At 42.4% G+C, this 23458-nt stretch overlaps 1 protein-coding gene across 1 annotated transcript in view; it reads left to right on the top strand.

Annotated features, from left to right (window-relative positions):
• Positions 1 to 234: 234 nt before the first annotated feature.
• TBX20 (T-box transcription factor 20) overlaps positions 235 to 23458 on the top strand; it is a gene marked incomplete at its 5' end in the record, with an annotated part of 38997 nt that continues 15773 nt past the window's right edge. The window contains 6 exons of the mRNA XM_083855904.1: positions 235 to 361; positions 2242 to 2476; positions 3718 to 3882; positions 9119 to 9227; positions 14759 to 14917; positions 18337 to 18413. Coding sequence (XP_083712030.1) covers positions 235 to 361; positions 2242 to 2476; positions 3718 to 3882; positions 9119 to 9227; positions 14759 to 14917; positions 18337 to 18413 — 872 coding nt within the window. The remainder of the gene's footprint in view (positions 362 to 2241; positions 2477 to 3717; positions 3883 to 9118; positions 9228 to 14758; positions 14918 to 18336; positions 18414 to 23458) is intronic.

Raw genomic sequence — 23458 nt, 5'->3', positions numbered from 1 at the left:
CTCCCTCCATCCCTCCATCCGTCCGTCCGTCCCTCCTCCTGCCTCCGCCCCCTCCCCCGCGGCCGGGCCGGGCCGGGCCGGGGCCCTTGACGTGTCCCGGCGCGGATTGGCCGCCGGCCGATAGGATCTCTGCGGGCCCGCGTTAAGGCGGGGGAGCGGCGGCGGCGGGAGCAGAGCGCTCCCGGTACCCCGGCCCCGCCAGCCCCGCCAGCCCCAGCCGCCAGAGCCGTGGCCATGGAGTACACGCCGCCCCCCAAGCCGCAGCTCTCCTCCCGCGCCAACGCCTTCTCCATCGCCGCCCTCATGTCCAGCGGCAGCTCCAAGGACAAGGAGTCCCCCGAGAGCACCATCAAGCCTCTGGGTGAGTGGGGACGGGGGTGACCGCGGGTGTCTGTCCGTCTGTCCCTGTCCGCCCTTCCCAGCGCCCCGGCAGCCGGAGCTCTCTCCGTCCCCTCTGCCCCAAGGTTTCCCCTGCAGCTTGAAGGTTGAGCGCCTTCATCACCCACGGTCGTTTTTAGGTGAGGCTGAATATAGTATAAAGAGTTTCCTAAATTCCTCCAGTTCCAGTAAAGCCTCTTATTTATCCGGCTTCGCCGTTTGTAGGATAATCCCACACTTCTAGGTAGTTCAATTTCTCTTCGCTGACGTGAAATGAATCTCTTAAATATTTATTGCAAACCCACCTTGTTTCTGCAGTCAGATTAGAGACTCTCCGCTTACAAGGGGTAGTAAAACTTGAGCGTGGAGCTGAAAATCCCTTCTCTCTCCAGTCCCTCCATGTAGGCTCAGATCGGCTGGTTTGCTCTGCATGGATCGGGAGGAGTTTTTTGTGAGCGCTTGATTTTGGGGCAATCAATTTCTTTTCTATTCGGTTGCCTCGATTCAGAATCCTAGAAGCTTTAGAAAAACTTTAACATCTTCCCCTCCTCCCTCCCTCCCTCCCGCTCCAAGTTTGTGCGGTTTGTCATCCCTGTGTGTATCCAGGAGTTCGCACAAAACTACAAAATATGTGTTCAGCTTTCAGGGCGCCAATGAACAGGATTACACTCAACCTTAAAAGAATTTAGCAAAGGCAGCTCCTCGGTGTCTGCTGCACCTAATGAACCGTCTCAAAAGATTTCACATACTCTGGGGATTCATTGTGAGCGTCAGATTTGAGTCTGGGCGCTGATGTAGGCCGGGAATGTTGCAGCAATCCCGGTCGGCGCATTTACATGAGTTTGTGTTAAACTTAAGTGTTAGTGGAGTTGGTTTGGGGTTTTTCTGGTTTTTCTTTCTTTTTCATGAAAACGCTTGTTTAATTTAACTTTTCAAAAAATTTTTAACCCCTTTCCTCATGTCGTTCGACTAAAAATCGAAGGGAAACGACTGCTGGAGACTTGTTTTTTATGAACTGGAGCTTGAGGCAAAACCTTTTTCCGGCGGGGCAGGGCGCGTTCGTGTTCCTCCTCCCGTTCTTTGGCGGCGGCTCCATCTCCGCATCCCGGTGCGGCATCGCGGGGCCGGGCAGAGCCTTCTCAGCCCTGTTCCCTCGGGCAGAAACTCCCAAGGGCGCTGCCGAAGCGCCAGAATCCTCCCGGGGCCTGCAGGGGTGGGAGCGGGCGGGCAGGGCCGGCAGCACCCGCGGATGTTGCGCGGCCGCGCTCAGCTCTCCCAGAGCCTGTTTCTCCAAAGGAGCGGCTTCAGTGTCAGCAAAGCGCCTGGGAGGAAAGCAGACGCACTTTCCGGGAGGATGAGCCCGTGCCCGCTGTGTAATCAGTATTTGGGGAGGAAGCTCGGGCCCCTTCTGCCTTTGCGTTCTCTGCCAGCGGCTCAATCCAGGAGCGGCCGCCGCGCTCCCCCAGCGGGACCCCGGCCCTCGGCAGCCCCTGGGCGCCCAAGGCTCCCGTTTTAATGAGAATTAGTGACCTTTCTGTGGAACCCCTCGGTGAGCGGGGCTGGCTGTGCCCCGCCGCCCCCCGGGCCTCTCTCCCGGGCCCCTTTGGGGAGCGGCGCCGCTCCGGGATCTCCCCGGGCATCACCTCCAAAAGGCACCATCGCCGCCCTCAAATGATGAGCGGTCGCCTAAAGAATCGCCCGGGTGTGCTGGGATAGAGTGGGGACACTTGAACGATATATGCCTTTTTATATAAATATATTTTTAAATGGCTTGTCTCGGTGGTCGCGTTGTCCTGGCTGAATCCCGCCCTTCCTTCTCTCTCTCTCTCTCTTTCCCCCTCTCTTTTTCCTCCCACCTTGCAGAACAATTCGTTGAGAAATCCTCCTGCGCCCAGCCTTTGAGTGATTTCTCCAGCCTGGATCCTCACGGGGACTTTAGCAGCAGCCCTTCTTCCCTGTGCACCGAGCCCCTCATCCCCACCACCCCCATCATCCCCAGCGAGGAGATGGCCAAAATCTCCTGCAGCCTGGAGACCAAAGAGCTCTGGGACAAGTTCCATGAGCTGGGTACCGAGATGATCATCACCAAATCCGGGAGGTAAGGCTGGGCAGCCCCGCAGTTTCCCTCTGGGCATCTTTGGAAAAGCGGCTTTGGACAGGGCAAAAAAAAAAAAAAAAAAAGGCAAAGCTACCAAAACCCCACAGGTTTTTTTGCATCGGGAGAACAGCACGGCTGGGTTAAGGGGAGGAGGAGGAGGGTGAAGCTCCATATTCACCGCAGCCCGGCAGAAAGGTCCGGCTTAAACCCACCCACGGTGTCCTGGCCGCAGGGAAAAATTGTTATTTCCCCAATAATCAGGTTTGTGACTAAAATCCCGCGGTGATTTTGAAGCGCTGGGTTGGTGCACACCGAGGGAAACGCGGGGTCGCGGGGCAGTGATTCTGTCAGAGCTTGGTTTGGTTTATTCTTTTCTCTCCGTTGCAAAAACGCGCAAAGAATTCCAGGCTTTCTTCTTGCCTCGAACTATGTCGTTTCTTCGGTAAAGCTTATGGGATTTGGATCAGTCAAACGCTGTCTGGAGGAGCCAAAAGTCTTTTTAAGTTTTTTAAATACCTCAAGTTACTTTTTATTAATGTAGTTGCCTGAAGATGTTTTTTCTTACTGGTCAGCTCTATCGGTATATGTTTTTTCGAAAAAATAAGTATAAAACATTCAATATAAAACATGCGATTTGAAGTTCAAAATTTTAAACTGTCAAAAAATTATTTAACTTTATTTCTGGTCTACAGGATAACCTTACATTTTAAAATTGTGTTTTGTCGAAAGTTTAGTACAGAAAAGAAGTGTTTTAGTTTTGAAAATTCCGTTCAAAAATATTGTGAGCAGGTTTAAGAAAACACTCGTCTAAAATACGTGAGAATAACACGGAAATAATTTCTGGAATATTTCCCTTACAGTAGTATGAATCCCGTAAAAGAAATAAATAATTAAAAGAAAGTCCAAGTTTTTAAATATTCATGTACTTTAGCTACAATTATTTGCTGAAAGTCTTGTGTACTTTTAACTAACAGACAAATAGTATATTTCTCCTTTACTTTTTCACTTTTATCATATTTTTATTTTTGCTTCTCAAATGTCGTTTCGATTTCAAGCTCCTATTTGTTTCCTTATCAGAGAGACACAAGATTTTACTCCCATAATGTGGAAGCGAAATCAATAGATGATCTAAGTTTTTTTGGGGGATTTAAATATAGTTCTTACTTTCAGCAGCTTTTCAGATGCTCCTTTACTTCTGTTCTCTGCACAAATATTTATTTTATGATTTATCTTTTTTTCAGGAGAATGTTTCCTACGATCAGGGTTTCCTTCTCGGGGGTGGATCCCGAGGCCAAGTATATTGTGTTAATGGATATAGTTCCTGTGGACAATAAAAGATATAGATATGCCTACCACAGGTCTTCCTGGTTAGTGGCTGGAAAAGCTGACCCTCCTCTCCCTGCAAGGTTTGTAGATTTCATTGCTGGTCTTTTACTTCTCTTTACTTTTTTTTTTTTTTTTTTTTTTTTTTTTTTTTTTTTTTTTTTTTTTTTTGCCTTCAAGAAACTTCTTCTATCAATCTTTCCATTCTGTTTGCAAACAGTGCTCTGAGATTTTGAGTCCATATTCAACAAAGTTGGTTACAAAACTCTGATTAAAATTTTTGTGTTGCAGAATCTGGCTTCAAATCTCTGCTTGAGGTTTGATTTATACTGAATATTCCAAGACATGCAGAATTTGGTTAAGAGTTCTTTTATATATATTGTCTGTTTCTTAATTTTTTAAAATGAAATTTGCCATGATTCAGATAAGAAAACTTAAAAAAAAAAAAAAAAAACAAAACTGATTTGTCTCTTGGATTTGCCCCCCTAATATTCGACCTCATAATTTAAAGCAATCCAGGCACCACCAGCCAAGCCAAAGTAGAAATAAATTGCAGCTCATTGCTGTTTATTCTTGAAATTATATTATTTCTGTAACGTATCCAGCATTTACTAACCAATGATTTTATTCCTGATTTTAATCATCTCTTAGGCAGTAGGCAAAGTACAGATCAGTTTCTCGGCACAGTAACTTTCCTTTTTGTCAAGAAATCATGACATATTCTGCGATATCAGGAAAAAACCCTCTGTAAAACAAATTCTCTAAAATAGATGCCTTTTTCTCTGGAGAAACAAATGCTAAAGTAATTCCATTAATGTAATTAATGACAGATTCCTTTAAGCACTGAGGCAACTGAGGCTGCAGCGCTGGGCTGTGCGGTGGGAGGGCACTTCAGGGGAGACCCACACTTCATCGTCTTCAGCCCAGCACTTCTGTACCTACTTCAGTCCCCAAGCCCAGTAAGGCTGCAGCACATGTCGAGAGGCTTTGCTGAGTCAGAGCCGGAGATATGGAAATAACACGGATGCCTCTCCGGCTTCAAAGAAACTTTCTGCAGAGGGCTCCACGCAGGAGCACAGATCTGCTCCAGGTGGCTTAGCCCGGGGTTAAGAACTTGCTTATTACAGAGCCAGAAATTATAATTGAAACACAAGGAATGGAAACAAATTTTTTTGGTGTGTGAGTATAGGCACCAAATTCTGCGCGATTTCCTTATATAAATACTCGAACTGAAATCTTGGTGACTGGTGATCTCTGGAAGGCTGTTCAGGGAAGTAAACAAACAAAAAGCGCAAGCAGAGAAGCTGTGATTAAAGACAGCAACCTAGGAGTTATGTCTGCTTTGTTTTCATGGCCAAAAACTCCTTCTTGCAGTGTGGTTAACGTCTGAGGGCTTCATTTGACGTATTGTAATGGGCACTGATCAAAACCCAAAGAAAAAACACAGATCCTGGTCCAAAGGAGTCAGCATCAAAAGAAGAAATAACAGAAGAACAAAAATAGTTTTAAGGCAGGGTTTCCCCCTTCTTATTTTTCTGTTCACGCCCCTTTTAGGATACCTTTAAATAGATTTCTAATTCATACTCTCTCTGGCACAGCCTCATTCAACAAGGAAGTATTAGAACCTCAGACAAGAGACTGGAATTAATAGCAATTGCCCTACTGAGTATTGGATAAAACCTTCTTGAAGTTTAATAGTTATTTTTATTGCACTGTGGTAACTTTTGGGAGTCCACAGTAGATCAGTGCCCCTTTGTGCAAATGCATATCTGTGCAATTCCATTTTCAGGATGCTTTGCCCCCATGTGTGAATGTACAGCTTTCCTGCTTCATTTTCAGGATGCTTAGTTAAACAGGCTATTGATCAGAGCACAGGCAGAGATAGGTTTCTTTTTTTGGATGGTACTTATACATTTATGCACTTTGTCCTCCTTATACTTCTTTTTGGTAAGAAAAAGGATGTCAAGACGTTCAGCGTGTCAGTGTTTGCATTACCAGTGCTTCTTCTAGAGCGTTATCTTTTTGGGTGAGAGGCCTCAGTCTTGCTTGAACAGATTTAAAGTACTTCTCCTCCCATTTGAAATGAGTTTTGTCCTGCTTCAGTAACAGAAACCCTTAACGAAGTTATGATTTCTTGTCCTCCAAACACAAGGTTTTAGCTCTCTCTGCTTGAGGAGTGTCAGTGAGAGGTGTGGGTGGGCATTGGTAACAAGGTGCTTACTCCCCACACACATCACTGCCTGCATCTCCCCAGGCACAGGGACATCAGGGGAATAATTCAGGAGTTGCATTGTGCCTGGGTGTAAGACTTCGCAGGATTCAACCAGTTTGATGGTTTTAGTCTTTCCATTATAAAAGTAACTTTCAACATTACGACAGTTTTGTAGGATTTTTTTTGGCTTTTGTTTTTTTTTTTTTCAAATTAATAAGTATTCTGTGATTCTGTTTGAAAGATTAGCCCTTCGGGGAACTTTCTATTAAAGCCAGTTTTATCCTTGTCTTCCTGCTGTCAATGTTGAAGACAAGCTTATGTTGCAATGGACAAGTTTATGTTGCAACAATCATTTAAATAAAAATACTTTTCAGAAAGTATTTTGTAAAACTTCTAAAGTGGTATCGGGGGATATTTTGTGTTTGTCTTCCACATTGTTAAGACTGTGTGAGACATCAGTCCAGTAAGTTTCAGCATGTACCTTTATTTGATATTCTTCCTTTTTTGCCTCATTTCTTTCACTCAAAAAAAAAATTGTCACTGTATTTTTTTAAAACTGTATTTGTCTACAATAATTTGTTTAATGAACTTCAGTGTTTACAAACTTAAGGAGAGCTCTAGGCAGGAAACCTTTAAAAGGTGTTATATTTTGAAAATTATTTGAGACATTATGGTAAATAATAGTAGCATGCAGAGGGCTTGTGGGACCAGACCATCTGTTAAACTAAATGGAGGGAGTGCGGTGTTGCATTCCAAAGTACACAAAAAAGAAGCAGTACCCAAACCTTGCATATATCATGAAATGTTATATGCTGCAGAGCAAATTCACACCCAAATATGGCTCCTAAATCCTGTGTGAATCGAAGCGAGGAGCCCCTCACATCTGCCTGGCTTTAAGCAGCAGATCCCAGGCAAACTTCTGGGAGAGCCTCATGTGCCGTGCTGGAATGTGCACGTTTATCTCGCTGACCTGTTTGCTCGTGCACACTTGTGGTCTTGCCAACCACTTCTGTCTCAGAAATGGCTCTGTCAAATGTTCAGCCCTCTTCCCTAAGGTGTGCCAGCTCAGGCTGTGGGGAGAAGTGTGGGAAATAGGTGTAGCTCACCACGTGGAACCTTGTGTTGCAGTGGGATTGTTGGCGTGTAGCAAATGGGCAAAGAAAAATAAGCTCTATTACGGCTTTTCAGTAGCTGACGTTCTGGTGCCCATCCTTCAGTGACTTTCCTCTTAGCTCTCTGCCTACAGGCACTTGGTAGTTTTAAAGCAGTGCCAAGCATTAACCATCGATGGTGTAAAACAATTGTGCTCAGCTTTTCAGCACAGGGAGGTCTTTACTCATTCCCTGCACATACTTGAAATACTTTGGCTTCTTGGTCCCAATTAGCCAAACTTTGCTGAGTCTGACGCTGTGATCACAGTAAACATTATAAACATTATTAGCTATCCAGGCATTCAAAATTAGTAGTCAGGCTCAAAAAAAAAAAAAAAAAAAAAAAAAAAAAGTCCCAACATTGGCTGAAAAGTTGCAGGGCATGTTTGGGACTCTTTTCGTTTTGCCTTCCCTCATTCACAGCTCTAAATATATAAATTTTCATAGTTCTTTAGAGGAAGGCAAAGTTAGTTTTTATGAGAGTTAAGATTCTTTTGACATAACATGGTCCCAGGTCTTGGGATTTCAGATACATCATCGTTTTTTTATGAGCTTTACAGTGCAATCAGCAGAGTGGATAGCAGTGAGGATGCCTGAATGCTAGGAATATTTTATTGTGACAGGAATCCTGGCTCGGCATCATCCCTCCCATGGACATAGCTAGAGCAGCCAAGCTGTGCTTTGGATTAATGTAAGGAAAACATCCTGCACATCTGAGGCGAGCTGTGCTGCTAAAACTTTAGTTTCACTGTGTCTTGGGGATTCTGCTGGCAAAAACAGAATACAGGATCAAATCTCCTTCCTCTTTGAGCAACGGGGCTGTTCTCCCCAGCGTCTTTAGTATGGGCATTCCTTGATTAGGGATCAGCGTGCTCTATTGGAGAGCTACGCCCCACCATTTAGTGGTTTTTCCATTCTAAAATTGTAGCTCAACAACAGGGACAAATATTTATCTTCCTAACCCGGCAGCTCAGTCCTGCCCCACCCACCTAATGGAAGAAAGTCATTTGTGTGGCCAAAGACATCACCCAAAATGAGAGTCAGGCCGTCAGTGAGTGATAACCAATGCAGGCAGCAGCAAAACAGGGCTGGTTTGCACCAGCTGAAAGTCTAGTCAATTTGCCATCACAAAAGAACAGTTGAGTTAATAATTTTCAGCAATACATTATTCCTATAAAATCATTGCTCTTAAATGGCATGGCACTTGTAATTAGTGTAGTCATAATGTATATATCATTGTATCTGCATGTCTTCTTGCTTCCTTTTCTTCTGCTTTATTTCCCAAGTGTAGGATTGTTAATAGCAGAGCTGCAACTAATTTTTCATGTCAGACCACTGTGCTGGACTGCAGCCTTCAACCTCTTATAAACAGACGTCACCACAGCGAATGTGTGATCGAGTGCAGGTTAAAATCATTATCACGGCTTAATGTTACATATAAAGAAAAATGCATTTTTATCTGCATTCCCCCATTATCTCTGTAAATGACACCATGTTTTTTCTCTTAGAGTTGTAGTCATTGTTATTTTAAGTGCTTGTTAGTACAGCTGTGGGGAAAGACATGATCAATTTTTCATTTGGCAAAAGACACAACAGGGAATGTTAATGTTTCCATTTTAGATAGCGGGATAAAATAATAGGTATGGTTAAGGAGCAGTCTAGCACTCAGACACAGGATTCTCAATTATGTTCCAGTGAGTTAAATAAGTCATCTGCTTTACTGTCCTTCATGAATAGCTTTATTTCAGGAATTCATTAATTTGGGGGACATGGTATCATGTTCTAGCAGCAGATTCGTATTACCCTAAGCTCTCAGGAAGTCCATGCCTGTGAAACCACTGCATATCCCCAAAGCAAAATGATATTTGCATTTTAATTTCATACAGGGGTGGTGCCTACACACAAACCCAGAGGTGAGATTTTATTTTGAGCAGGCATTTTCCCTGTGTTTTTTAGGTTGTATGTGCACCCTGACTCCCCGTTCACAGGAGAACAACTGCTGAAGCAGATGGTGTCCTTCGAAAAAGTCAAACTCACCAACAACGAGCTGGATCAGCATGGCCATGTGAGTAGCTCTACGGGTGGGGAAGGGAAAACAATTCACCAAGGAATCGCTTGCTTGTGCCACAGGGCTAAATGGGAGAGGGACTGCCATTGGGAAAGGCTGGCATGGCCCTCGTGTTACACCTCTTTTAGCCACCCCTTCAAGCCCTTCATACCACGGTGGTGGAAGACGTTGTGTGAAGCTTGAATGTGTTAGGCTTAACATGTTTAAGGGTCCTTTTGGGTTCCTTTGTTGTTGAGGAACAGGCAACTTTCAAAGTCAGGATTTTCTGTAATATTTCATAAGGCAGAGCCTGGATCAATGGTTCAAATCATGCTCCCACTTCCATTAGAGGCAAAACATCCATCACAGACAAGTTCAGGGTGGAGGAGAGCATCAGAGCAAGGGATAGAAGGAAGGCAGATGAGCCTTTTGTTGTGTTTCTGCTGCATTTTGCTGTGACTTGGCAGTCTGCTCTGCCACATGCCATGGCCAGCAAACCCACGTGCTTTTATACATGTGCTTGGAAGCTCCCAACGGGTCACTTCAGGCCACCTGTTAGGGCTTGGTCTGTCAATAAGTGCTCTTTTACTTCCAGACTCATCGCAGCATGGGCCCGGAGCCAGAAGAAAATACTGACCTGACACCAAAGCAAAGTCTATAGAATTATAAAACATAAGTGTGCCTCAATTGCCCTTGAAATAACTGTAGGCTAACTGCAAGTCAAGGCACCACAGGGTGGGCTTGGGCCTCTGAAGGAGGCAGGTCCCAACTCTGATTGGTGCCCATTTGTTGTCACAAGTCTTGAGGCTGGAAGGTGGTAAACAGGATTCAGAGCTGCTTGCCATGGGTTCCTGCTATGCTCCATCAGTAGGGACAACTCCTTTAGTTTTCTGACTGCCTGGTGGCAGGTGGTAAGAATAGGTATCAGCTGTCCTGTCCTCTCCCTAAAACAGCCTGTAAAGTGCAGGGACGACTAGGTAGTGCTTCCAAATTGCAAGGAAAGAGAAAAAATTGTTGCCTCTGGGCTTGGTGATTCTCTCAGGGAAGGCAGAAGGACTAAGGGGACGAACTGGAAAGAATTGGTTGGCTGAGAACAGGGCAGGTCAGTTCAGAAAAACGAGCAAAAAGGCAGTGTTAGTAAGTGAGGTCTTGGGAAGAGAGGAATGATTTTGAATTCTAAAGTATGTGTAGGGGTAACTAATTCTTTCAGCTGAATAATTGCAGAATGCAATACATCAGAAATCCCTTCCCTAGCATGGTATTTATTGCCTGGACTGTGGGAGACAGTGGCCATTTGTCTGAGCTGTGTTCTGTGCAATTGTTTCTCATCCAAAAGGGATTTTTCACTCATTTCAAGAACTGAGAATTGAACCACAGCCATGATCATTTAAAATACGTCCTGGAAATAACAGCATCAAAAACAGATTAAAACCCCAAACAAATAAACAAAAGAAAGCCCAGATAGATGCCTCTGTGTTGTTCTTTTGTAGAGATCCATCTGTGGGTATATTGTTCCTAAACCCAGTTCCCATCGTTGTTCCCTTCAGGACTAGTGGAGAATGGTTTTGCTTTCTTCCTCTCTTTTATTTCGTAATTTGTAGAAGGGCAAAGCTGAAGATTTGTGGGCTCTATCACCGAGTGATGATAGAGCAGTATACGTGAGCACTTAAAAAGAAGCATTTTTCATCATAACAGGGGCCATGTGTGCCTCTAATAAAGGGCTTGTAGCAGTATATTGCAAGCTAGTTAGGAGAGCTGCAGTTCCCAGAAGCCCAGAGGAGTAGGAAGAAGAAGTAGGTCTGAGGAGCTGTCGGGAACAGAGACATGTGGCAGAGCAAGAAGATGTAATCATCTCAAATACAGGCAGCAGGAGAAAATGATCTGTAGTGTTTGAGATGCAGTCTTCCCGTTAATTTCCGGAGAAGCAAAGATTGATCCCATTCTTTACACAAAGGCTCTGGACAGCCAACGACAATGGAAAGTTTTGTGTGTTCAGTTAAGAATAAGCCCTGAAGGCTTGATCCTGTGTTGAGATTTGAGTGACAGGTGTTACCCCTACACAGAGCACTCTCTTTTAGATATTTTGTGGGGGTTTACATCCCAAATTAGGATGTCAGGTTTTGTGTGCTGCTTTGCTGAATCTATGCAAATGCCATCATTGGATGATCAGTAGAATTAAAGAAGAAATCAGTCCTCTGGACTCTTTAAGGAGGGCTTGCTGTGCTATGCTCTATGGCATTTCCAAACTCCTATCTATGAAGAGAAGAGGACAATTGAAACACCTCCTGAAATCTCTCCTTTCAGTTTGAAAGAGCCAGTCTTCACTTTTTAATTATGTTTGATAAGGCGTGTTGATTCCTGAGGAAGTTTGGATGACCCAAAAGGTGCCTTTAAATACTAATTACAGATAGGGAAAATGGATCCAACCTGATTCCAGTTTGTTCTAGTTGCTTCTTTCTTCACCGTCCAGAAGAGAGTTTTGGGTGTTAAGGTAATTGTGGTTTATTTGTAGGGTGGTTCACTTCCTGAAAAGGAATCTGTAGAAAAGAGAGGCATTTGTTTGTTCTAGCATATGTTTGTTTTCTCTTATTCCAAGGCTTTTGGAGTTGGCAAACATTTCTGATCATGTACCTTCAGCAGCATGTGTAACCCCAGACTTATGCACATATTCTCCCCAAGCCTCAGGCAGAAGTCTTATCTCTGTTTGCATGGCATACAGCTCACTCCATGGAAACACTTTCAGATATCCTTACCAGAGGAAGGAAATGGCTCCTGTCTCTAGAATTTTACAGCCAACCAAGTAATTGCCATTTTTCTGACTGTGAAATATTTATGAATGTGACATTCCCCCCCCAGTTTTTTAGTGATGTTTTTCACACAGAGTGCTTTCTTTAGAACTTTTCATTGCCCTTCATTGGAGTGCCATCATTTCTGGTTTATAGTGAGGTGAGGCATGAGTGTATACATTTTTGTAATTGTTTTTTTGGCATTTACTCAAACACATGAATCTATCCAAAAAAACCCTGAAAGCTGTGAACATGTTTAATAAATAACTGTGAAAGCAGGGGGTGTGGAATAGCCACAAAGAGTTATGCCCAAGTTTTTTTAATCAACCAGGCAGAAGTCAGAAACCTTTGTGCTTCCAGAAAGAAAACTTTACATGGTAATGCTATGGCATTTGGTGAATATGGAAGTGGCATTCACAGCAAAGTTTCTGAATTCAAAACCATCTTGGAATTTTGCAGCTGGCATCCAGATTGCCTCTGGTGACTGGTCTGTATCCAGTGGGAGCCAGATGCCTACAAACCTGCCTGACTTACAGCAATCAGGATCCTATAAAAAGGTATCCTGGTCAAATACCCTGACTCAGGCTGTCAGGACAAAGGTGGATGGGGTCGCTGGGAGCCTGTGGCTGCCAGCAAGTATGTGCAGGGGGGCTGCCATGAATATATGGGCACCTGATGTATCTCTTGGGACATGCCAGCAGGACTGTCACTGAGTTGGCACAAGGGATTTTCTAATGCACCATGCAGGAGGGAGCTGCTTAGACTTTGAGGCCACACTTGGAGGCTACTCTGTGAGGAGCACCCTGTGGATCTAACTCCTTTGGGCTATTTTCATATGGTCCTAACGCAAGAGCTTGCATTGATATTAAGAAATGTCTTTGTGTGTCATCAGCAGCTTGTGAGGGGGTTCAGGTGGAGAATTACACATACAGAAATATGTACATACATGAAGAAAATGGTGATATTTACCTTGGTCATAGGTCTTTTGTGACCTCCTGGCTGCATTCAGTACTTGTTTAGTACATGAATGAACAGACTTGCCTCTGGTGGGAACAAGAAATATAGAGTACCGTGGCAAGGCAGGTTATCTATGTGCACTCTATTTTTTGGAAATTTTTCATAAGGGATTATATGGTCTTGTTTGAGAAATGTAGTTCCTTTTATCACAATTTGCATTCAGAGAGGAGTGAAAGGAAGGGGCGTGCGTGGGAGCTGCTCTCAACATTTTCCTCCTTCTGCTTGACTGCTGCTCAGATGTAATCCCTTGGTGTGGACATCATGGCCATGAAAGGCAATGGAAAGCACCAAGGTCTGTGGGCCAACCCCTCAGTAAGTTCATCACCATCCACACATCCTGCCTTAAAATGTCTTTTCCATCTTCTTAGAGCACTCCAAGCAACTAGGATGGCAAGACAAATTTTTTCAAAGAGAGGGAAACTAAGGATACTAAAGGCAAGGTCCATGGCCATTGTGTGTGTTCCTGTATCAAATGGTGATGTGCATTTAAAAAGGATCTGAGCTGGTTAAAGCAAACATGCAACACTTCCAGCATGATGGTTCATTGTCATTTTAATGTCTTTCTTGTTGCTCTGTGCCTCTCCCCAAAATCCCACTGTGAGTCTTGGCAACATTTGGCCTCAAAGGAGCAGTAAAGAAAAATACTAAGGGAAACTGTAGCCATGATAGAGCTGTCTTTAAGCTCTCCACTCCAATGCAATGTGCAACCTTTCTCATTGACTTAGCATGAAATACTGCACTGCTCCTGCTATGTTTCAGCTGAAGTTAGCGCTTCCTGAGGAATGCACATTAGCTATTCCAGATGTACAGAGCTGCCTGTAATGTCGTTATGGCCCCTGCAAAATAGAACCACCCACACTATTGCCAATTTTGTCTTGTGACTGTGATTATATCCAAAACAAGGGCTGGTGTGAGCTGAGCTCTGTATTTAATTCTTATATTGTAATACTGTGGTTAGAGGCCGCCAAACAGGCCTCCAGCCAGTGGTAACTGAAGCAAGGGGGACTCTTGAACGTTGAAATTGGTTGGTTGGTACCTTAGGTTTAGAATTGTTTTGGGAGCTCGTAAACAATTATTAATGAGGATAGAATAGCAAAACCCAGTCATTTGGGGGTTCCGTACTGGTTTCCCTCCTTGCTTGCATTTTTGGTAGTCTGCGGTGAAGAGCGCCTCTGAAGGAGTTTGTTTTAAAGGTTTGCCGCAGGGAAAGGGTACGTGGAGTTTTACTTTTGGTCAGACAGTTTGTGCTGCTGCTCGTAGGTTTTTGGATGGGTCTAATTTTTTCCGTCTTTTTTTTTTTTTTTTTTTTTTCTGAGGGATTTGTGACTGTTTTCATTCTGCACCTGAGCATTTTTGCAAGCGGGGACTATGGGCCATTAGTTTGCAGAAGTTACATATTCACACCTGCCAGCCAGGGCACACTCTGCCAGTGACTAATTCTGTATGTAAAACACCTCACCTGTAGGAACAGGTATTTACGCCTCAAGAAATGCATGCTCACCAGTGGCGTAGGAGTGAGAGGATACTAGCTCCTGGGATGCCTGCTTTTCCACCTTCGTTTCCTGGAGCTGCCCAAAGGACCTGGAGAGTTTGCTCTGAAAACCAGCCCCTGGCTGATTAGATTTCAGATGCTTCCCCTGCAGTGTTAATTAGATCCCCCCACCCCACCACTCCCATGGTTTTATACCCTTTGAGGGCCCTGTCAACCTTCCTCTCAGGACAATGCTCTGTCATTCTTCCTTGCAGATCATTTTGAACTCCATGCACAAGTACCAGCCAAGGGTCCACATCATTAAGAAGAAGGACCACACAGCTTCTTTGCTAAATCTGAAATCAGAAGAGTTCAGAACATTCATCTTTCCAGAGACAGTTTTTACTGCTGTTACTGCCTACCAGAATCAATTGGTGAGTAGATTTGCTAATTTCCACAGATGTAACTGGATCCCATCCTGCTGAAAATTCCCTTCTGCCCAATCTAAACTAGGAAAATTTCTGCCATGACCTACCTTTCCATGCCAATCTTATTCACATTCACAAGTATTTCCTGAATATACAGTAGTAGTACAGACTTCAAAGAGCAGTAAGGATTATTCATGAGAGTAAAAATGGCAAGTAAGAGGCTTTCTTTTGTCTTCCCCTCTGTCTATAAAAAGCTGCTTGCCTATTAACGTTTAGTCATTTTCTAATTATAGCTCATTAAAGAATGTTCTTATTTGCAGTGATCTTTCATGCCACAAGCTATGAGCTGAGAGAGATTCTGGTTTGCACATGATGATTTCATGGGCTTAAAAAGTTGACTAATTAAGCTGTAAGGCTCAAACGTAAGGAAAGTCACTCAGAGATATGCTTTTCAGAGGCTACCCAGATTACATCCAGATGTTTGAATTTCAATTTGCATGCCAGTGAATAATATATACAAAATGAGGAGATCATAACAATGGATTGCTAATGAGTAATTTTAGGAAGTCTATAAACAATCAGAGAACAGAGGCTCTGCTTGACGGTGGATTGGGCTTTAATATTTAAAGTGGAAATATGTTGTTGCCTTCAGCGTGAATCAGTGTGTGCTTTAAGGGCTTGCTGACTATGGTACTTAAAAAATCCTACCTATTTTTTTCCTTAGTTCCCTCATGTTAAGAAAAATATAGGCACTGTCCAAATATGTGGCCAGGCAGCATCACATACTTAAAATGTACCCGCTGGATTATTTAAAGAAATAGGCATTTCCTAAGATGAAGCAAAAGCAATTTTGAAATGCTGTGAATAAAATTAAACTAATGCATAGGATGCCAAGGAAGCTCTGAAGATAATATTAGTAATATTAAGTGAGACTCTATGACGGACCCCACATCCTGCTTTAAGGGTTTAGTGTATTGATTTGGATTCAGATTTGTATCTGAATATTGTAGAAAACACACTCATCACCTGGAAATCTCAAGAAAATAATGTTTGGACAGGCAGTTAGATTTTTCCATGTAACTTTCTTTAGAAACCAGCAAAATAGTAACAGGCACAAAATCAGCTAAACCCAGAATTTATTTCTGCAGGATGGATTTGTGTCTACTGATGATATTTACACCAGAGATGTTTCTAAAGTAACCTTCCCAAAGCACATACATTGAGTCCTGGAAAATTTCTCAATGGAACATCTCCGGAACCCCTAGAGGTTGATGTTGTCATTTTATTTATGACTAATGAAAATGGAGCCTTTTTTCATTTTTGCCATTTCTTTCAGAACTGTTTTAAGGAGGGATTGATTACATTTCTGGAGGTTATTAGATAAAAGCTAAATACATTACACTTTCAACAAACTATCTCATAATTTAAGATTTAAAGGGCATGCATTTATTTAAACAGTCAAACCACTGCCACAGAGTTGAATTGTAGGTCAGATTTCATTTTAAAATGCTTTCTAGCAGATGTTCTCTGATTGTTTGTGAGACAGTCTCTCAGGAAAAATATGGCCATAAATGATTGTGAGTCTCATCTGGCTTTGGTAGATACAAAAAGTTTCTCCTGTGATGTCATACCAAAACTTTAATATCAGGAAGATGGAAGTTTGATTGGTGAAAATATGCTCGAGAGATGAATAGACATCCTTATTGTTCCGTAGTGCAGTTGGCTTGGTGTGTCGGTGATCTCAGTCAATAGAACTAGTTAGAGATTGTCTTTTTTCAAGGTGGTTTTTCAAAATGCTGCCACAAAAATCTTCACTGGACGTGAGGCACTAACTTGCCACCCTGCAACATCACCATGAGCTGAGCATCTTATGGATGTCTTGGAAGTAGAACGAGCCTATAACTAACTTTCTGAGATGTTTCAAGGTCCTTGTGACAAGGCTTTAAGGTTGTTCCCACCCGTTGTCCCTGAGTGATGAGAAAGCCTCAAACCCTCCACCAGCACTCAGGTTCGTGGTGTTTGACCACTGGCAGACCATAATTAAAACCTCAGAATTTCCCTTTGTCATCATGTCCCTTCCTCTCTTTGTTTTCCTCAGAATTAAAAGTTTGGTCTAGTTGTCCTCTTTATTTTTTCTATATTTTACATAAATATATATTTGTCCCCTTTATTCTTTTTTTATTTTGGGGGAGAAGCTACCCCATTTTTTAATATATTTGTTTGATGAGAGTGTTTCATTGTTTGAGGATTTGGAAAAGATCCCATTTCTTTTTCCTGAGTCTTGAGGCCCAGTTATTAAAAATGAGGCTGTAGCCTCTTCAATACAGACTTCTTTTTGAGGGAAGTGAGGCTGACAAAGCCCCTTAATATGAAATGCTGAGAGCTGTTGATCTTCATGGACTTAAACTAGAGTAGGTGGCATACAGTGCCCTGCAGGATAGGTCCTGTGTTTCCTCTCATCAAGCTTTAACTCCCACTTACAATTTTATTTTTAGCTCTTGGAAGAAGTATGGCTGGAAAATCGAAATATTACAATGATATCTCAGGTTTTATTCACAAAATCTAAATTAGTTGGATAGATAGGAAATTTCACAAGAACAATGGCGCATGTTTTTTTCCTGGTCCTCAAAAAAACATTCTGAAATCCACCACCGTTTGCCTGGAAAGTTTCACCACAAAGGGGAGCTCAGATGTTTTGGGGCAGGAGGGATTCCTGGTCAATGAGTTGCTCAGTCAAAATGGGAAGGCTGACTGAATGACTGGGCAGGTTTATAGCTATCTTTGAAGAAGGGAGGAAAGTTTTTATTCATGATCTGTGTTTTTTCAAGGCTCTGATGGTTTCAGTGGAGTCACTCCCTCAATCCAAGATCTGTCACTTTAAATCTCAATTCTCCCCACAGTCTTCCTTTTCTTCCTAAGCATCTTTTCGTACAAAACCACTTAAACTGCTCCTATGTGGTGGCTGGTAGGCCTGCCTGGCTGAGAACATGTCCATCCTAGTAAAGTAAAAGGTTGTGGTGAAGTGAAGCCATGGCTTCAAGTTGCTTGGGCTTGTACTGGTTGATGTCAGCACCACCGACAGGCTCAGCTCTTAGCAGGGTGGTTTGTGCTGCTTGTGGAAAAGACAACCTGATTGATGCTGGTAAAGTATTTGGAAGCTGCAATGCTGCCCGTGGGTGGGTTCCTCCTGCTTCAGGCAACAGGAAGGCTGAGCCTGCCATGCCCTTTGGTCTTTCCACTGCCATATTGTCAGTGCACCCTGGTTTGCCCCCTCAGCTTTGCAGTGTCTCAGGAACAGCACACACGCCCAGGGCATGCAGATAAAATTAGCAGTGAAGTCACGGGGGATGGATTGGTTAACACTTTGTAGGCTGCAGCACCCTAACACTGCATTCGTGTCATGTTGCTCTTTTCTGTGTTCCCAGATAACCAAGCTGAAAATTGACAGCAACCCTTTTGCTAAAGGATTCCGTGACTCTTCCAGACTCACTGATATCGAGAGGTAATGGGGACTTTCTGTTTACTTTCAATACAGATAAGATAAAGAGAAGAGAGAGTTTGTAGGAAAAGCATCCTTTCAACTCCTGAGAACCTGTGCATTTTAACGTTATCTTGCTGCATATAGTAAGACTCCTCCACATCCTTTAAAAATACTTATAAACTTTATGAAGAAAGAGCTGTTTTGAGTTTTGACATCTGTTCCAGTTGGGGCCAATATATTAGTCTTTCTCAGGGGTCTTCTTGAAGGAGGAAGAGGGTCAGTTTTACAACTTCAGAATGAAAAGCTTTTTTTTCTTATCATGCCATTTAATCCTGTTGAGAGCTGTGAATTGTGTCAATGGGAAACAAGGGCAGTGGTCCTGTGAAAAACATCTTTACAGCTCCCCACTGCTCAACATACTGGAAAAGAGAGAGGAGAGCTCCCAAAATTCACTTCAGCAGTCCCAGACACCAAATTGGCAATTACTGCCATCAGGATGACTCCCATAACTCCCACTCTGACAACAAAGATGCCATTTTTGTTTCACCAAAGTTGTATTACAAGCTGCATCAGGGGAAAGCTTTATCTGGAAACTGTTTTGTGTGTGTACAGCTCATTACAAGCAACTGCTGCCATAGGGACAGAAGCATTAACCCACAGCTGAGTTAGGAAATAAACTTCAATCTCTTGGTAGTTTTCCAGCACATCACATTTTTATGATATCGTGTCAAATAACTTGGCAAATGAAGCAAATTAAGCTGCTTGTGTCCTTTAAGCTGGAAGAGAACTCGATGGAGATGGATATAGCACATCCAATTTTTCCTATGAGCACACAGTCATGAAAGAAAGTTAGGAGAGGCCAAAACCCTTCAGGCTCCTATGTGGGGATATCCAGATGTATCTGTGAATCATTTTTCACAGGTGCATATAGGGGACAAACTGCTCAATGAAGTCATAACCACAGAACTAGAGAAAGTCTTTACAGCAGTTGAAAAGTACATCTATCTAAGTAGGCCCATGGATGGGAAATACTGGCATCCTTTACACCTTACTAGTGACTGGATCATAAGTGATGTGTTGAGTAAATGGGTAAAAGAACAGTAATTTGGGGAAAGAAAGATTGTAGGCTGCAGTGCACACTTGTAAAGTGGTTGAAAATTGTTTCTTAAGTGAAAGCCTTCATTAAAAATGAAAGCAAAAAAAAAAAAAAAAAAAGAAAAAAAAAAAAAAGAAAAAAAAAAGAGGCAAATTTAATAAAATACCATGGCCTGCTCTTTTGACAGAGTACTGAGGTAAACAACATCCAAAGCTCAGGTTAGTACGCAATAAATAGTGAAGGAAGGACCTGTCAGAAGAGGTTTCCTTGTTTTACAGACAGGAGACATCTAACGACACAGCTTTGCAAGGGCGGAAAGAGTCTGAACAGATAAGCTGGGAGAAAAACTTAGTTACCTCTGTGCAGATGAACTGACTATCGTGGTGCTGGATATGAAGGGAATTTTTCCAGAGGACATCTTATTATAACAGCACATGGCATGGAGTCAGAAATGCTGAGCATAAGCTGCAGTGCCCTTTTGTTTATTGATAAGTGTAAGAATAGAGCCTGAGACAGGCAGCCAAGCCCAGGCACAAATGTTGCCATGAAAGATAAGGCAGACAAAGATGAAGCCTACAATAAATACAAGAAACAGAATGTGAAAAGCATTGAACTTACATTAAAACTCTGGATTTCAGAGCTCAGGTTTGGGTCAGGTCTGATTTTGACTTAAATTAGAAAGCTTAGCCTCGATTACTATTACAATAATATTTAAAAACTCAAAACCTGCTGCCCAACACATCAAGTCATGAGACAATAAAAGTGTAACATGCAAGTGGGCGGGTAGGAGATTGTTTGAGAATTGCCTAGGTTATACAAACAGTGCAGAAATATATAGGGGTTTATTTGTTTCTGCCATTAAAATACTTAGGTAGATGAGGACATCATTTTCTAAATGCCCATTGGTTCTACAGATTTCATCTTAGCACCAGCAAAATCGCTTAAAGAAATCCAAAACAAAGGAAAGGAAATAGCAAAGTGAGATATGACAACAAGAAGAATTTCTTATTTGATGTCCATTGCAACATTAATAGCAAATAGGTGAATCTTGAATAGTACAGCATGACTCTTGCTCAGTCTAATTGGAAAGTATACGATCACTGCTGGAGAAAAAATACTTATTTTCCAGGGAAAAGACTGTGATGGCCAAAACACACTTCCACAGCTCTTGAAAATTAAATAGTTCTCAAGAAGCTGTGAAAATACTTTCCCTGCACTGCTCCCTCAGCAGGCATGCACTCAGCACGTGCGTGTGTAGTCTGCAGCGTGGCATGGTGATCCTAATGGCCTCCTGTAAAGCATCCCGTGATGTTGGGGCCAAGACAGCACTCATTTATCCTGAGTTCCAGCTTTTCCAAATGACCTAAGTAGTGTGAAAGCACACAGAGCTTTGTATTTCATTTCCAAGTATTTAAGCCTGCTTTTTCCTAAACAGCCTTTGGGGAGGGAAACAAATCAGATCAATTGATCTTTAGAGACCTAAAGAAATTAAATTAGTCTGGAGTCAGTTACTGCACTAAACCATCCAGTAATTGGATTGCTTCTTGTAACTGATTGAAAACAGCCTCTATCTGTAACAATATAGGGAGCTTTTCTTTATAGTAGATCTGAGAGAAAAACACATCTTTTTATGACATGATGACAGAAATTGCACTTTTTTAACCTAATTGAATATGATTTTATAAATATGTGACTTTAACGATTTCAGGCTTCCCATTCTAGATTTACGATCCTTATGTAAGAAATTCAAGCTGCAAATGCCTTTAGGATTAAATCTGTTGGCATTGTATGTGTTGGAGTTGAAATAATACATATAAGGATAGTGAAATTTGCACAGCAGTAGAGGAGGTAGGCAACAGCAAAACTTTTGAAATGCCCTGTGTTTTCTTTCGTTCCTGTCTAAATATCACAGAACAGTTTCCTTGTATTCATAGCTATATGCAAGCCTTTTAACTATTGAAAAAAAAATATTTGGTGAGTTTGGTATATATCGAATTTTTTTTCTGGATGCAAGGTCCCTTTCACAATCAACCCTTTCCCAACATTACTTGTAATCTATTTATAGCAATGGGGCAGACTTTATCTGGGGCTACTGTGATTTAGATAAGTTTCTGACTCACCTTTTGATCTTTTTACGTGGTATTTACATCTCCTCTACTATAAAAAGGCTCCCACAGTGGCTGTAAATGAAAAAATCGAACATTTAGCAGCAATTACTAGAATGTGGAGCTTAGCATACTGTGGTGTTGACTATGGGATGCCAAATCGAGTAATGAGGCATTTCTGCTGAAGAAAAAACTGCCAGAGGCATAAAAGATGCAGAGGCAGAACCCAATGGATGACTTTCTTTTCATCTTGAATTTGAATTTATATTTTGAGTTTTTGTGAGTAATTAGCCTGTTAAAAATAAATAGATAAATAAACCATCATTATTACATACCATTCAAAAAATCCAGTGAAAAAGGGGGTAATTTCAAGAGCAGGGGCCAGGTATGTGATAGGCAAGTATGGGGTGTGGATTTTTAACTATTAAGGAGAGAGTAAAATGAGTATACCCATCTGCACAAGTCCAATAATGCTTCTGAGATACTTCAAGAGGAAATATGGAAAAGTATGGTTGCACTCCCAAGTAATTTTTAGGCAGAGAAGGAAGGATGGGGAGATGGGGAAGTTAGAGAGCAGCATCCCAACTGGATTTGCATGGTAATAAAATTCCAGATTTTCCCCTGAGGAGCTTAATCTCTGAGATGTGGAAATACATCATGCTGGCTTACAAGGCTGTAAGCAAAGTTCATGCTAATGCCTGGATAGGGGCACTTCCCTGCTGAAGGATCAGTCAAAGCCATGTGCACATGTTCTCTCCCATCCCTTCCCTGCTCACCCTACAGGGCTGCCTTCTTCCCGATTCCTATTGCCTACTGCTGGTCTAGAAGAACTTCTCAGACTCTTGAAAGCCCCCTACCAACAGCCATATATATCTACATGCTCTGTGACCTAAGTAGGGTTAAGTAGGGTTTGTCACAGTTCTCCAATAAGTCAAACTGCCAGCTGATCTTTTATTCTTGGCTAGTTGTCAGCCTGTGAATGTCAGCAACCAGTCATGAGATACCACCTCTGGTGTTTAGCTTCAGAGAAGAAAAGAAGTCCTGAATTACCAAGGACTCTGGCATCTAAACACCTGTTATCTAGTGCCATTCCAGATGTTGCTGAGGTTACTCCAGCCTTCAGCTGCTGCTCCAGATGAGTGGGTGGATTGACTATATTTTCTGCACCATCCCTTCCAGAATGCTGCAGGTGGCTTGGATGCCTTAGCAAATCTTGAAAGCACTACCTGCCTACATTTGAACACCTGAATTATTCCATTCAAATCTGGTTCATCTGACTCTGCTTGTTGTTAGCCAGGCAACTGTTCCTTTTCACCCAGCAGAAAGCCCCCTGTGCCACTTAAATTCTCTTTAGTTCCCAAGTTTTTAAGCACTCATACTCTGGGTCATTTTCCACTTAGGTTTTTTGTTATCTATCTTCTTACTTGTGCAAAATAGTATAAAAATATTATTCTAGTTGTTTCCACTCACCTCATGCAGATGTAATGTGTGCATAACAGGTGAGGATGATGTCAAATTAGATCTATGGTTTCTACCCCAGAGTAAGTTTTCCAGGGATTTCCCTCTACAATTTCACAGGACTTCTCTGTACTCACCCCTCATCATTTGGGTACAGTCAGAACTAAATTGTTGCTCCACTGGGTTAAGTGGAGCTCCATGGGCTGGCTATGTAAGATAGTTTTCTCATTTTTATTTACAATTCAGAGAAGTGGGATGAGTATATTGATAACTTCATGCCCCTTCTTCATAAATGTCCTTACTTTTCCCATGCCATGGCTTTAGCTAGGTTTTGTTCCATCCATGCATGTTACAGCCCATCTATAAGTGCTGGATTTTTACTGAGAGGGTGACAATAAACATCAATG

Source organism: Zosterops lateralis, assembly GCF_965231275.1.
Source record: "Zosterops lateralis genome assembly, chromosome: 1".
Classification (NCBI taxonomy): domain Eukaryota; kingdom Metazoa; phylum Chordata; class Aves; order Passeriformes; family Zosteropidae; genus Zosterops; species Zosterops lateralis.
Note: the sequence above shows the minus strand (reverse complement) of the source record. Positions and strands in the feature narration are given on the sequence as shown.